At 36.4% G+C, this 15479-nt stretch overlaps 1 protein-coding gene across 4 annotated transcripts in view; it reads right to left on the bottom strand.

The window, feature by feature from the left end:
- Positions 1-2462: 2462 nt before the first annotated feature.
- The window catches only part of VAMP4 (vesicle associated membrane protein 4), a 51276-nt gene continuing 38259 nt past the window's right edge, over positions 2463-15479 (bottom strand). For 2 of the 4 annotated variants that reach the window (XM_039224027.1, XM_039224028.1), the window contains 4 exons: positions 11467-11567; positions 10553-10632; positions 7543-7594; positions 6200-6596 (listed from right to left, as the gene is read on the bottom strand). In XM_039224027.1, coding sequence (XP_039079958.1) covers positions 6514-6596; positions 7543-7594; positions 10553-10632; positions 11467-11567 — 316 coding nt within the window. In that variant the 3' untranslated portion in view covers positions 6200-6513. Of the gene's footprint in view, positions 3068-4675; positions 5471-6199; positions 6597-7542; positions 7595-10552; positions 10633-11466; positions 11568-15479 lie in introns of those variants that run through there. The other 2 variants (XM_039224029.1, XM_039224026.1) reach the window with 2 other exon arrangements.

Below are 15479 nucleotides of genomic sequence, written 5' to 3'. Positions count from 1 at the left end.
CCCATGGCCGTGCTCGGCTGGCTACTCGTCAGAGCCCTTCCTGTATCAGCAGCTGATTCGCAGGCTGATGTTCACGCGCTCCATAATACCTTCTAGTACTCGATAATCATTCACCAAGTGTGACTGTTGGATTCAGGTCCTCCGACCCAACCTTCCTGACTGGTTCCCTCACACATCGACTGGATTATATTAATGCTGTTGTTTTCAGAATGCACTTGCCATAGTGCTTCCCAGCTCCATTCCTAACTGCAGCATTTTACTTGTGGAGACTACAGAGCTCAGGGCACAATGTGCCCCCAATATCACCTTTTCCCATTTTTGGAATATTAAAAAGACTAAATTTAGTGTGTAGGTGGACGGAGGTTGAAGAGAATGAACACTACTCTGGTTGTCTCTACTTTTAGAGACACCAGCCAGCTGAGGGATGCATCAGGGTTTCCGACCAGGACATTTAAGTCTAAGAAAAATCTATCTTCTGTTCTCTCTTTCAAGTAGACATGACTGTGGTGGATCGTGAGCATTCCACCACTTGTTTTTTCCCATAGCTGAGACTCTGTGATTTTACACGGAGAAATTCCTCCCGATTCCATCAATAGGTTGTGCACTGGGCAGGTTTTTTATTTTTTTTTATTTTTTATTTTTATTTTTTATTTTATTTCTAGGAGAGAGAGAGAGAGACAGCATGAGGAGGGTCAGAGAGAGAGGGAGACACATACTCTGAAGCAGGCTCCAGGCTCTGAGCTGGCAATCAGCACAGAGCCCGACGCGGGGCTTGAACCCATGAACCGCGAGATCATGACCTAAGCGAAGTCGGACGCTTAACCGACTAAGCCACCCAGGCGCCCCAGGGCAGGTTTTTTAGAGACAGAGTACTTTTTCTATTATTTTCCCCTCCAGGTACTCTGCTGGAAAGCTGAGATAGGTTAAATCACGGTGACTGGCCAGATGTTATTTTAAATAAGCGAGGCCTTGAAGGTAAGGCAACAAGTAACACATACTGAATAAGCCAAAGTGCTTAATTTTGTTTTCTATGAAATAGTTTATTGTTTACTATGGAGGGGCTATAAATACAGATCTGATAGGAACACAACATCCTAAGCTCTGTAACACTGGTGAGAATGGTTGTGAAGAACTCAGAAGCTACAGACCAGGGCACATGACATTTACATTTGCTCATCTCCCCCATACATCTTAAAACACCAAAGGCACTTATCAAAATGTTTACATAAAAGAGTATGAAATTTCAGTGACACATACTCAAAAGCATAAAAATCAAGTGGTTGAATTTTCTTTTACTTTGATTTTTAACATTTTACTAACATCTCTGATACGCAATTTACTTTGTAGCTTTGAAATGAAATCATCTAAGACTTCTTCAAATGAAAAGAACTTGGTGGAATACCATAAAACTAGATTTTTTCTATACCCAGTTAAGATCAAGAGCACTAGTATTTCCTGGTAAAGCCCAAAGGCCACCATTATGTGAATCATATCCTGTCTGCAGTGAGGACTATGGAAGCTGATGCTCACATACTAGCACACTGGTGTTTGTGTGACTTCCTAGGCACACGATCTAGAAACTGCCATGTACACAGCATTGTACTGGGTGCCATGGAGACACAGAAATATGGTATTATCTGTGCTTTCACAAGCTTACATTTATCTACTTTAATTGGGTCGGTCATGCTTTCCTTTCCATTCCTACTACCTTGTTCTAAGCAGTTTCTTCAAATAAGACAGGAACCAGAATCAAAGAGTTGGTGTCCCCACCCCTTATTCTGCTTGATTTTCAGAAAAAGTAAGACCGAATCAAACTTAAAAAGACGGCCCAGGACTTACACCAGTCTGACGTGTGCTTCCATTTGTCTACAACATGAAAACAGCAGTGGATAGACTGAAAAGGCATGCCTCAGCTCCACAGAACTCGTTCTTTACACTGCTTTGTGACAATTTCCTGAACAAAGATAAGCATACGATGCATTCTAAAACAAACGTATACATGCTTTTGGACTGACTCATGCCCTTATTCCACATTCACAGAAAAATTTTCAGTCACATCTCTCTGTGAAAACAAAGAGCAGTTAGTTATCCTTGACCTAGTGATACTCTACTCCATACAATTAAGGACCTCTTTTAATGGCATCCCTTCTTAACATGAAAAAACTGTTTCTTCCATATTTTAAAAAAAAAAAGTTTATTTTTGAGAGAGCATGAGTAGGGGAGAGGCAGAGAGAGATGAAGACACAGAATCCAAAGCAGGCTCCAGGCTGTCAGCACAGAGCCTGACGCAGGTCTCAAACTCATGAATCGTGACATCCTGACCTGAGCCGAAGTTGGATGCTTACCAGACTGAGCCACCCAGGTGCCCTTATTTCGTGCATAATTTCTAATCAGCATCCATACATATAGACGTAGAAGTAAGTGTGGGCATTGACCATGTTGAAGGGTGTATTGACAATGAGAAATTTCAATTTCTTTTTATTCTAGCTTCCTTAATCTATACACGTATAATCATTTTCACGAAATCCATATGCTATAGAGAACTGAAAGATGTCAATTTTTTCTATAAAAACGTAGAAGTTATTTTCTAATGCAGAGTGATTGTCCAGTAAGAATGTAATAAGTGACCCACAGGAGAGCTGACACAATGTATTTCTATATCTGATGTATGCTAATTATTCTTCCTCCATTCTAGATAATGTTCCATTTTCAGTATTGAATTTTCTTTTAATCAAGGAATCCCCAAGTTCATAAACTCTTAAGTGCAATTTCCAGTGAGCTTTATCAGTATAGACAAGCCAAAGACCACTGGTAACAGTGGGTTATAATCATAGGGATTATGTCAGTATTACAATCATGAAATTGCTACAAGGTAATAGGCTTTGGTAATTAAACATAAATCATAAGAGTATGATTCAGGCATTATAAAAAAAGTGACCTGATTTCACTGGGTATCAACTAGTATTTACAAAGCTACTTGAATTTTTCTGTTGATCTTCGTTGCTGTTAAATAATGATAGTTGTGATAGTGGTAAAACTTCATTTTTCAAGTGCAGGATGATCTGAGCTGAATGAGAAAAAGAATGAGTAAGGGGAGGAAGGAAGGCCTGGCATCAATCTGAACAACATATTTTTTTCTGTTTTTGATTTTTAAAAGGCTCATGTGTCTAAGATTACCACAATAGAGTCATAAACATGCCAACTATTTTGAGTGTCTCAGGATTAATCAAGACTGAGAAAGACAAAACGGTAAACTGAACCAAGCCACCACTAGTATACAGAGTGACACCAGTATTTTCGGCAGCAATATATTTAAATTCAAAGAGAATTACATATATACGCTATTATCATATAAATACTTTAAGGCTAAAATTTTTTAAAATACTCTTATAATTTTATTTTTTATATTTAAGAGTAGCATACTTTATTTAAAGAAACACTGGAAATATGGATTCTTTTAGAGAAATAATCACATAGAAACCAGATTTCTACAACTAAGAATGGAAAATTAACCACTGATGAATCTAGTTCCCATTACAAATAAAAGACATACATACATATGTTAGGATTCGGTCCACTCTGCTAAAACATTTCCATTCCTGAACTGTATTAACTCCTGAAATTCTAAAATGCTCATTTTCCTGGATATCCTCTATTAAAGGATTTAGTATTTATTATGTTATTTACATTGACATTTACAAAGAGAGATGAGTGACAGTACCCTATAGTATGTAAGACCTTTTTTTAAATATTCTTATTGGATTATAATATTTAGTGATTATATTTAGATCTTTGTAACTTGCAGGTGTCTTGAGTGTCTCTTCTTTGTTTTCATTGTTTCAAAATTTATTTTGTGAGAAAAGAGAGACAGTGGGCAAAAAAGGGACAGAAGAGAGAATCCCAAGCATGCTCCACGCTCTCAGTGCAGAGCCCAATGTGGGGTTCTATCTCATGACTGGAAGATCATGATCTGAGCTGAAATCAAGAGTCAGATGCTTAACTGACTGAGCCACCCAGGCATCCCCTTGAGTATCTCCTAATATGCTTCCTCTCTTCATATTTCTTCCCATTTAAATAGAACATTTTGCCTCTTAGTACTAAGCCTATAGAATTAAAACAAAAACAGACTCTATGAATTAAAATGACCAAAGAAATAAAACCTATACAGAATCATTTTTCTTTTCTATTTAAATACTGCTTCTATTAACCCTATCTCGAATTTAGTTACATTTATATAGTCAACACATCCACGTGCATCAGTTTCTGTAGAACCTCCCATTTTATTATAAAGTTTCCTCCTTGAACACATTAGAGAACTATGTATTTTCACTTTGACTTGTTTAAGCAACACCAGGAGGTCGGCACATTTTAAAGATAACAATACAGTTTGTTGCTGTAAAAACATACTTAGATTAATGGTGACTCTAGCTATTAGGTTACTGACAGATGAGTATCTCCTGGCTTTTTATATCCTTATTGGTGGCTAATTTGACACTTGATGGTACGACATGCATCTCTCAGGGGGTGTTCGGGGAATGCAAAAATAGCAAATTCTAAGCAGATGACTTTGCTACTTTTAGCACTTCTGGCAGAAGGACTAGTTGAAGTTAAAGAGGGAAGCTATTAAATAAAACAAAATTAGGGAATAAGTTACCTGTGGATTTCATTTACTCACATCAGGACTGGTCCCTCCTTATTGGAGGCTAACTGGAAACAGACTGAATCATGCTGTTCGTTTTCAAGCACTCCAGTGATGTTCTCCGATAATTTTATTATCTCCAGTTTTATGGTGCCACACTATGCTTTTCATATGGTTTAAATTTTCCAGTTCCATAATCCAAATGCCAAAAAATTACTACACATTCCCTTATACAGCCAAAAATAGGTTTACTGGAATGTTTTAGTTATAGCTGAAGGCAGCAACATTTACAACATTTAGCTTTTGTTACGCTCATAAACGTGGAGATTTTTCGCAAAGCAATTGTAATATGTGAAGAATCTTGCAAATACTGATGGAACAATGATGCTTGTGTTTTAGCACAATGATCTGGTGCTCTCCATTGGCTTCTAGACCCCCACCATGACCCCAGGTCGATGAGATAATGGTCCATCTACTAACAGTATGTAGTACTGTCATCACTGTTTAATTACGAATACAAACAATGAACTGGCAAGTATCTGGTTTCAAATTAGATCCTTGGAATATGGCAAAATAGAGGCTGGCTATCTTTGTCTTAAACATAATTTTTAAAACCACATTTTGTTAGAAGGGAAGAAGATAAATGGACATTCTCAATGCTCCAATTTGAAGTGATACTTGCCTCTTAGTTTCTTGAAAAAGAAGTTTTGAAAGTTATATACATGAGTTTCATTTAAATTATGCAGCAATCTTTTACTATTGTTGTCCCAAATTTTGTATAATGAAGATCTCTGTCACCAAATCAAGTACGGTATTTCATGACTATAAGAACTGCAAAAGAAAAAAATGAAAAAGGAACATATCAAAATCAGATTCACATGCTATGTTAAAAATGTAATGTTAACTGTATCCACTTCTGGAAATAGCTAATGAGGAAGAGACTTGAGATGATCTGAGATGAAAGATAACAAATAGGAATAAATAAGCAAAACATCATAAAACAAACTATCTAATGTTGGCAATTTAAAAAATTTATTTTTTTTTTTATAGAGAGCAAGATCATGAGCAGGGAGAGGGACAGAGACAGGGGGAAAGATAATCTTAAGCAGGCTCGATGCTCAGTATGGAGCCCAACGTGGGGCTTTATCTCCTGACCCTGAGATGAAATCAAGAGTGGGACACTTAACCGACTGAGCCACTCAAGTGCCCTTGGCATTTTTTATAATGTAATTTTAAGTAATCTCCACACTCACCGTGGGGCTCAAACTTACAACCACGAGACTAAGACTCACATGCTCTACTGACTGAGCCAGCCAGGTGCCCCTAACATTGGCATTTTGATCAAACATATTATGGCAGTATTACCAATAGCATACAGCTGCTAAAATATTTTTTAAATATTATAAATATTTTCTCACTTTATAAAATACATTAGAGAGTATATATGATATTAATTTTTGAAAAGCATGCTTAATATATTAATAGGAAAAGATGAAGTATATATGTATATATATTATATTATATATATGTATATATATATATATATTAACAGTAGCTATCTTTGTGTAGTAAGATTACAAGTGAATTTTACTACTTATATTTTATTCCACATTTTCCAAATTATCCACCATCAATAATATATGGTCGATTCTTGGTTGCTATGTTCTATAAACTCAGCACAAACATTGAATCAGTGAATACTGAATCCTCATTCCTAGGGAAAATGCAGGGTTAAATTCTTGTGAGCTTCTGGTTACATTTTTGTTAACCTATCAATATATAACCTTGTGTTTTCTGTACCTTTTAATATATACTGTTGAGTCATTAATATTAAGCTCCTGGCCAAGAGCACTGGAACTCATGCCCAAATGAGCTTATTTAGCACATATATGTTCCATACGGCACATCACAGCCTTCCTGAGGCTGGACACCGCTTCGGCACTACAGTCGGGGGCCACTTTGAACAGTGAAATCACCAACAAAATGCACAAAAATGTGAGAAATGTGGCACTAAACAGACTTAGAAAGACACTAGTTTATCTTATCAGCACTGAAACTAGAAAGACAGAGCACGGCCTTGCTGGACATCAGTTGGGAATGGGCACATCAGGAGACTCAAATTTTCTCTGCTCTCAACACAGCTGCCAGCAACTGGGAAAGCACCTCAATACTGATTTCTGGTTTACAAATCAGTGTCACCTAGTGGGTGAATTCCCAAACACAGAATCCATGAATAATGAGGATCAGCAATATTTCTTTGGAACAAACTTTTTCTGTTTAAAAAGAGTATCACCATGGAATTTTTCAAATGGCTATTTTGAGACACTTTCCAAGTCTTCATAAAAATCCCTGTAAACATAGGTAAAGAGGCTTTGGAGAAAGAGACAATAAAAATGACCTGACTTTAATAAGAATATTAAGGAAGAAAAGAAAGGAGAAGACTTATGTTTTAATGCCTGAAATCAAGTTCAAATCCAAAATAAACAACAAAACAAAAAACTATCATATGGTGAAAATTTATCTGGCTCTGTCCTCCAAACATAGTATGAAATACAAGCTTCCATACTTAAAGTTAGTAATAGAAAATGGTGTAAGAGTAGCCATATTTGGCCCCAAACAAGTGGCTAGCCCTATATTGGTGGGGTGTAGGAAGTTCTTTGAGACTCTGATAAAAGATATACACTCTCTCCCATAAAAATGTACATATGCAAAAACAAAACTTTACACACAATCTACGAACATTTTCAGAACTACAGATCCTAGGTTAAGAGGTCTTGACTGGGTCAGAAGTCATTATTCAATCTTGACATTAGTCGGGTCAACTGAAAGTAAGTTAAAAGGGAAACTAAAATGAACTCTAAAATAATATCTTCCACAAAATTACTAGTCCAGTAAATACTTACTGATAATCACTAGCAAAAGGATAACAGCAACCAACGCCATGATGGCTTTTATCTACAACACAAAAAAAGGCATAAGACCGATATTAATGTTTGACTTGTTAACAAAGTCAAGATTATCTGTTGTGCTATTTGTTATACTAACTCTTCAATGAACAGGCTCAATCCTTGAAAGCTTTTTCACATTTTTTCTCACATGAACTTGCTGGCTATGTATATCTTTTTGTAGATAATCAGAGTTCCCAAATTCAAGGGATTTTGCTTGACTGAATTTTATTGTTCAAGGCTGTACTCACTGCACAGCAAACTGTAACAGTCAAAGCCCTCGAGGGACTGAACACTATGATTTCTCATAGTATTATATAATATACGGCACACATTTATATGTGCTATATATATATATATATAAAACAGCACTTCTTATAGCACTTATACTCAAAGTATATGAGACTTCTGTTGGTCTTTGTTCCCTTTACTCTCTTCTTGGTATTTTTTATCTCCATTTTGAGGAATATAATTTAGATTCTTCATGAATAACTTCATTTAATAAGTTACTTGCCTAAGGACACTCTGCGTGCCAGTTTCTCAGTTGAAAGGAGAAAACCTCTTAAGATTGGTCCACAGTCAGCTGCTTAATATATTCAGGTCACTGCTCTATAAAATGGTCACATTCCTCATTTAATCCTAAAATGCACAAGCTATAAATTGGTTTGATTTTCCTGATGAATTCAAATGAAAGTCTTGTTTTCATCAAACATTCTCACAGATAATTGATTAAAGATGGTTCATTAATAATAATAATAAAAAATACCCAGCTACTATAAACTAATGAAACATCAGAGGAGTATTGATATTGCAACCAGAAGTAGCTAATGATATGTTTCTATTTTTTTTTTTTAATGTTTTATTTATTTCTAGGAGAGAGAGAGAGAGACAGCGTGAGCAAGGGAGGGTCAGAGAGAGAGGGAGACATAGACTCTGAAACAGGCTCCAGGCTCCTAGCTGGCAGTCAGCACAGAGCCCAACGCGGGGCTCGAACCCACGAACCGCGAGATCATGACCCAAGCGAAAGTCGGACGCTTAACCGACTAAGCCACCCAGGCGCCCCATTAATGATATGTTTCTAAAATAGAGCTACTGGCAACATTTTAGTGGATCACATTTCTGACAAGAGCAAAGTGACCAAGAGAGTACACACAAGTTTTGCAATCTGGATACTAGGTGCCTATGAAAATTATTAATTACGATAACCAAAAAATGTAGACATTCTCCCACCCTACCTATTGGATTAACTTTGTTCACTTATTTTTAAAGTCAAGTTTATTGAAATACACTTTCTCTAGAATGAAACTCACCCTTTTAAAGTTCATTCTGATGGGTTTTGACAAAGATATAGCTGTCAATCACACCATCAGTCAAACACAAGGCATTTCCACCACTCCAAAAGTTCCCTTACACTCAGTTATAGTCAGATCCACCTCCCTGCCCTTAGCCATTGGCAACCTCTAATCTGTGCTCTGTCCCCATTTCCCTTTTCTCAGCCTTTCCTAAATCACCATTATAAAGTTAATCCAGAAAATGGGAGTGACATAAGGACTATTTAGAAATATAATTCAAATACAATTTAAAAATATAATTCCATTTTTCTCTTTAGAAGCATACTGTTCCTCTGATCTTCTGATCTGAAATCCAGAAAGTACAAAACAACAATCTTTAGATATGGCTAAAGTTAAAATGCACATTATGATCATCTTTTTGTGGCTACAAGAATGGGTCATGTGTATGTATGGGGAAAGGAAGTGAGTGGCTCATGGGACCTTTGCTCTTCCAAACCAGGTTTATTATAGGATATAGAATTTCTACAAAAATGGAAAACTTAAAAGAAAATGGAAAATTTATTCTTTTTTTTTTAATTTTTTTTAAATGTTTTATTTATTTCTAGGAGAGAGCAAGCGTGAGCAGGGAAGGGTCAGAGAGAGAGGGAGTTACAGACTGAAACATACTAAACCACCCAGGCACCCCGGAAAATTTATTCTTCAAAGGATGCACATTTAAAACAAAATAAAAATTCCAGACAAGGGTAACAATGAAACATGTTCCTTTCCTCAGTCTATTTGTGAAAGTAAGATGATTCAACAGGTAAACAGACAAAAATAAGTAAATCCACAGCAACCCTTGGAAGAAATCCTTAGCATATGGCAAAGCCAAGTTTAGAAAGTTATCACTAAACTAAATGAGAGAGTGTATGTGTATGTCTAAGAGTGTATGTCTTAGCTTTACATTTTTAAAACAAAGCCAAAAATGACACATGGAATTGGGAGGAAAAAGAAAACTGCTCACATGACATGAAATTCACTATAAAATCTTAAACATTTTCTGTTTAATGATTAGTAGCCATATTTGACTTAAGAGGTAAATTCATTTCTATAAAAATTTTTGTTAAGAATATATTAGTATATATATTGATTGTCATTTTTTTTTTTCTTTTTCTTACTTCTCTGGAATAATAAAGGATAGTGAGATTTTTTTTTTTAAGCCCCATTTGTCATAATGGATTCTGACATATAAACTTTTATTTTTCCCCTTCCAACAGAAAATCCTTTTTCTCTAGCTTCCATTCCATCTTTTTAATATCTCTATGCAATGCTATAAGTTGCTCCAAAAAGGTACTAATAATAAATTAGATGAAAAATTTATATTTCTTACAAGGTAGTAAGTCTGCAAGAAGCTAAATCATTAATAAAATGTGTGTTACTTTCTGTGAAGCAATCCATGAAGACATTCTTTTAGGAATTGCTTGATTCCTTTAATTATTCCTGTCCCTAAAGCTAACAATTAATTTGACAAATATTTATTGACTTCCAGCACGTCCCAAGTTCAGAAGATATAAGCAAGGCAGTAGTAGTCCCTGCTCCCTGCCCCTCCCCTTCCCAGAGCTATGAATCTAGAGGCCATTTATTCCTTGAAGGCCACCTGAGACACTGGGCCACTTATCCAATGTCTTCTGACTTACTTTGCATCCACGCCACCACATTTGCCTTCGAAGTTGTTTGGATCTGTTGCTAAAAGCAGTTGCATTATCCGATAAGCTTTCTATATCACATAGAGGATGGAGAGAAGGATTAAACGACATAACAGGATTCTTTTATCTAGTCACACAAAGACAAGAAAATATTAATTTCTACTTCTGCAAATGTATTTCCTTTTAAGCATTAAAACAACATCCTCCCTTTCTTCCACCCACAAACTGGCAATCAATCTGTGCTGGGGGAAAAGAAAGAGGACAAAAAGTGGCTACAGCTCAGTTTGCTCAATCCATTTTTACAGTAAGATTAAAAGAAGTCTTCCCAGGGCCTCAACGCTTTCACATAAATTATGAGTTCTGGTAAGGAAATGCTCTTTAAAATTTCAAGTACTTGACACACCTATAGAAAAAAAATCTACACGTGGAGAAGGTTAGATTCTTAGAAGATACAAAAAGAGATAGATTTTGAAGTAAAACAATGAATTTTAAAAGTGATTAAGTTTTTTGGTTAGACAAGTCTGTCCAGGATTAATCAGGTATTTAGCTCTTCATCATTTACACAATATTTGAATACCTAACACGTGCCAGCAACTGTTACAAGTACAGAGGGAGACTAACGTTTGTCAGTAATGAAATGTTGCTAAGCTGCCAGAAAAAGCATCAGATTAAGGCAAAAAAATTTCTACTCTAACTATTCAAGAATAAATTTTAAAAATTTCCATCCTCAACCAAACAATTAAATAAAGCAGTAAGATGATTCAAGTAAAGGGAGCTAAAATCACAAACTTAAGGACCAAATATCATTGTCCTAAATCAAGATTCCTAAAATCTGGCTAGTGAAATGTGAGGAGAAAGAAACTATCAAAACACAGATTCATAATATCAAGAAACATATGAAGTACCTGATTTGTCCTGTAGTTCATCTAGTCTCTCCCCTCTTTCAATTACCTTTGTAATATTTTCTTGCATGACATCAATAACTTCATCCACCTGATTCTGAACACTAGTTTAAAAGAAAGATTTAAGAATTATTTTTTCTTTTAAGAATTTTATAACTGCTGAGACTTTCATCAGAAAATCATGACAGAAAATAGCAAGTTCTCAGTTATTCAACTATAAATATTTAAGGCTTTGTAGTAATGTCCTTCCATTTGTGGGCTTGAATATGCAGGCAATTAAAGTGAAAGTAATATTTAACTTAGACACTTTGTTCTTAACCCTGTTCCTGCAAATTAAATGTACTGCCAGAATGCCCAGTAACTGCAGATTTATTCAAATAAGTTTGACTCTACATAATCCAGTTTTCTTTTCAGTAGGCTACTGAGGAAGGCATCATAGACACAGCTATGATGTACTTCTGCTGTGGTTTATACCTAAGGCTAACAAAGGAGTCTGCCTAGGATGTTATCAGCTTATGAAAATACTCAGTTTCCAAAATGGAAATGTACACGGATACTCATTCGTTTTCTTGTAAACAAATAGGGTTTAAGACACTGGCACACCTGGGAAGATTTTGAAGGAGCCAAGAGAGAGCAGAAAGGAAAAATTGCTTTGTTGTTTTTCAAAATGAAAATATAATTTCCTTCTTTATGTTAGGCGATGAGGGCCTGTTCTAACTAAATAAATATTTAATCTTCGGGGTGCCTGGGTGGCTCAGTTGGTTGAGCGTCTGTCTGACTCTTGATTTTGGCTCAGGTCATGGTCTCAGGGTTGGGATATCGAGCCCCATGTCAGGGTTCATCCTCATTGGTTCATCAATCTAACTGGTTCTTAGTTGCCTACTCTCATTCAGGAGTAACTTCAAGTACACAAACACAGAAATGTTAAGTAATTTAAAGTGTTTAGTTTTCCTCTGTTCTGTTAGAGGAAAATTACTTTAAATTACTTTATAAAATTGTCATACCAGGAAATATTTAAAAGGAGAAATAAAGTGGCTCATCGTTCTTACAACTCAAAATATGTTTAAATTGCACTGGATTATATACCTCTTTATACATATTATATATATAAATATGTTATATATATGTACATATATATATAAAACACATATAAGGATATGCAATTGTTTCTAGTTGGGGAAGAAAGAATTGTGTCAATTATTACAATTTCACAACTTCACAATTGTGAGGTTTAAATAAGCCCCCTACATGTCTTGTCTCTGCCCTCTATTCCACACTACCCCTCAAGCTAACCCAGTGAGTCAATGGGCATGGATGTGTAATTTTGAAAAAGAGTTCTATCTCTTCCCTATCACAGAGCTGTATCTTCAGAAAGTTTGCTTTAAAATAAAAATGGAGACCCCATTAGACATAGGTGAGTTCAGAAGTAGTCTCAGATTCAAGAGCAATCACTATGTGTGAGGACAGTCCCTCCCTCCTATGGTACACCCACTGCTACTCCTATGGTACACCCACTGACTAGCCACACACAGACTCAGGGGTCACCACAGCTTCCCCGAGTTCAGTGCCTCAGATTCTACTGGAGCAGAATATTAGACTGAAGGAGAACCAAGCTGGGACAAGCAGAATTCTCTTCTGCCCAAAAAGATCTGAACAAGTCCCCGAATCCCTAAGATGTCTTGTTGCAATTCCTAAGCATCTAAACAAAGAGGTAAAGAGATTCACCCTATCTAAACAAGGGCACAAATACTTAAGCAACTAATTAATGTATCCAATAATTAATGAGAGCCCATTATGTATTACTTTAGGCACTGGGAAGACAAATGAGAAAGCAGACAATTCTGGCTCTCATGCAATTTAGGTTCAAAAGTGCAAGGAGTGTCCTGCATTAACCTTCAGAGCCCACTTCTTCATTTTACACTAAGTGAAAGTACACACTGATTTCCTGCCTTTCCCCGGCTAGAAGCTAAGCTTGATGAATGCAGAAAACGTGCCTATCTCGTTCACTTTTGCAGTCCCAGTACCAGCCACAGTGCTTGGAGCAGAGTACCCATTCAACGAACATTTGTTGAATAAGCGAACAATTTGGGTTTTAAGTCTGCAAAAGCATACCCAGTTACTTCAGCAGAACTGTAGATATAAAAATGGCAGTATATATAGAGGTCTCTATTTAACTCTGAGAACTGTAACAGAAACAGAGCTATTGTTCAAGGATCAGTTTTTTTTCTTAATTTTTTTATTTCTGACATAGACAGACAGCATGAGCAGGGGAGGGTCAGAGAGAGAGAGAGGGAGATCAGAATCTGAAACAGGCTCCAGTATCTGAGCTGTCAGCACAGAGCCCGACGCGGGGCTTGAACCCATGAACCGTGAGATCGTGACCTGAGCCGAAGTCGGATGCTTAACAGACTGAGCCACCCAGGCGCCCCCCTCCCCAGGTAGTTATCTTTCAGCATTTGCAGGAGATGACAGTAACCTAAAGCAAGGTGGTACTGCAGGGTGGGAATGGATAAAATGTACTGCAGCCCTACGCATGGACTACTATGGACTTCAATACACTACACATGATTTTAAAACAAAAATTAAAAAAAGTCCACCATCCACTAGTATACACTCTTAATCTAGCTATCGTAAAACCTTTATTTAATCATGGAAAATCTCTTAATTGTGTTTCTTTATTTCAAGATGTTCTCATGCCCAGAACACAACTTCTATAAAGGAGAAAATTATTTTAATATAAAGGATAATTTTTAAAAAACAATAACATATTTCACAATATCTTTTACATTTTCACAGCAGTTATGGTACTGTTTTCTAATTTTATTTTATGTTGATCCCATCCTTATCATTACACCTTAAATGCCTTCAAAGCAGAGACTGTCCCACTCATCCTTTTATTTCCTAGGTCATATGAAATGTGTCCAGTAGGCATTCAACAAATATTTTCTGATCTTAATGAAATATTCATTCAAAAACATTTATTAAGGAATTATGATACTATTTATTGAGGACACCAATGTGATGGTTTTAAGTCCAGTCTTTAGAAAGATTACAGTCTACTGGGGAAAACTGGTATCCATGATTATACCACCATGTGTTAAGTGCCACAACAGAAGGAAGCCCATGGTACCAGTCATGTAGCCTAGATGAATTCAGCTTGGATCAGAGAGAGATGACATCAAGATCCTCGTACTGAGTTTTGAGGGGTAAGTGTGAATTGGGCAGAGTAATGAAGGTGGTTGATGGTGGGAAAGTTCTAGGTAAGAGGAGGGGTATTTCAAGCATAAAGTGATTAACTGGACACTGGTGAAGAAGCTGGGGCAAGAAAAGGGTGGAGGACTTCTAGACTTATAATCTGAGCAACTGTCCGTAGATGATGATCATTAACTGAAAGAAAAAATTAAGAACTCAAAGGAAAAATGAGTTTGTATAGGAGGGTTTGGAGACTTATATCATTTCCAGTTAAAGGAGAGTCATATGGTAGAAGAAAGGACACAAGGGAGAGCATACCCAGGAAAGGTTAAAGACACACAGAAAGGAAAAGATAGTCAAGTGTTAACTTAAATCATCCTTAGAGTCTGACACAACTTGTATTCCTGAAACGTCTCTATTCTAATTATCAACAGGGAAGCTGCACGGTGTCATGGAGTCTGTTGCAAGCCTCTTGGAGCCTATTTTCCCACCTTTAAAATGAAGATGATCATCTCTCACTTGTGAGAATTAGATGTAACAGTGTTTTTAAACACTCAGCACAATGACTAACCCTTAGCATGTGCTTAATGTCAGTGCTCTTCCATTAAGAAAAAAAATGCTCAGCAACAAGCACTCTTCCCTTATTTTATAAAGAAAATATTTATTTTTAGAGTTAACACCCCCATCTTGTGGCTTTTTAAGGTACTGTTGACAAAAGCAGGTTTAAAGTTCTATTGCATTTTGGCAACTATATATATATGGCTGTTACATCATAGAACATTCCTTAGGGGCCTTTTTATAAAGTTAAACTGATTGGACCAAGA

Source organism: Hyaena hyaena, unplaced genomic scaffold (assembly GCF_003009895.1).
Source record: "Hyaena hyaena isolate Hyena2069 unplaced genomic scaffold, ASM300989v1 scaffold_1537, whole genome shotgun sequence".
NCBI classification, from domain to species: domain Eukaryota; kingdom Metazoa; phylum Chordata; class Mammalia; order Carnivora; family Hyaenidae; genus Hyaena; species Hyaena hyaena.
The sequence above is the reverse complement of the archived record's forward strand: the minus strand, read 5'-3'. Positions and strand labels throughout refer to the sequence as shown.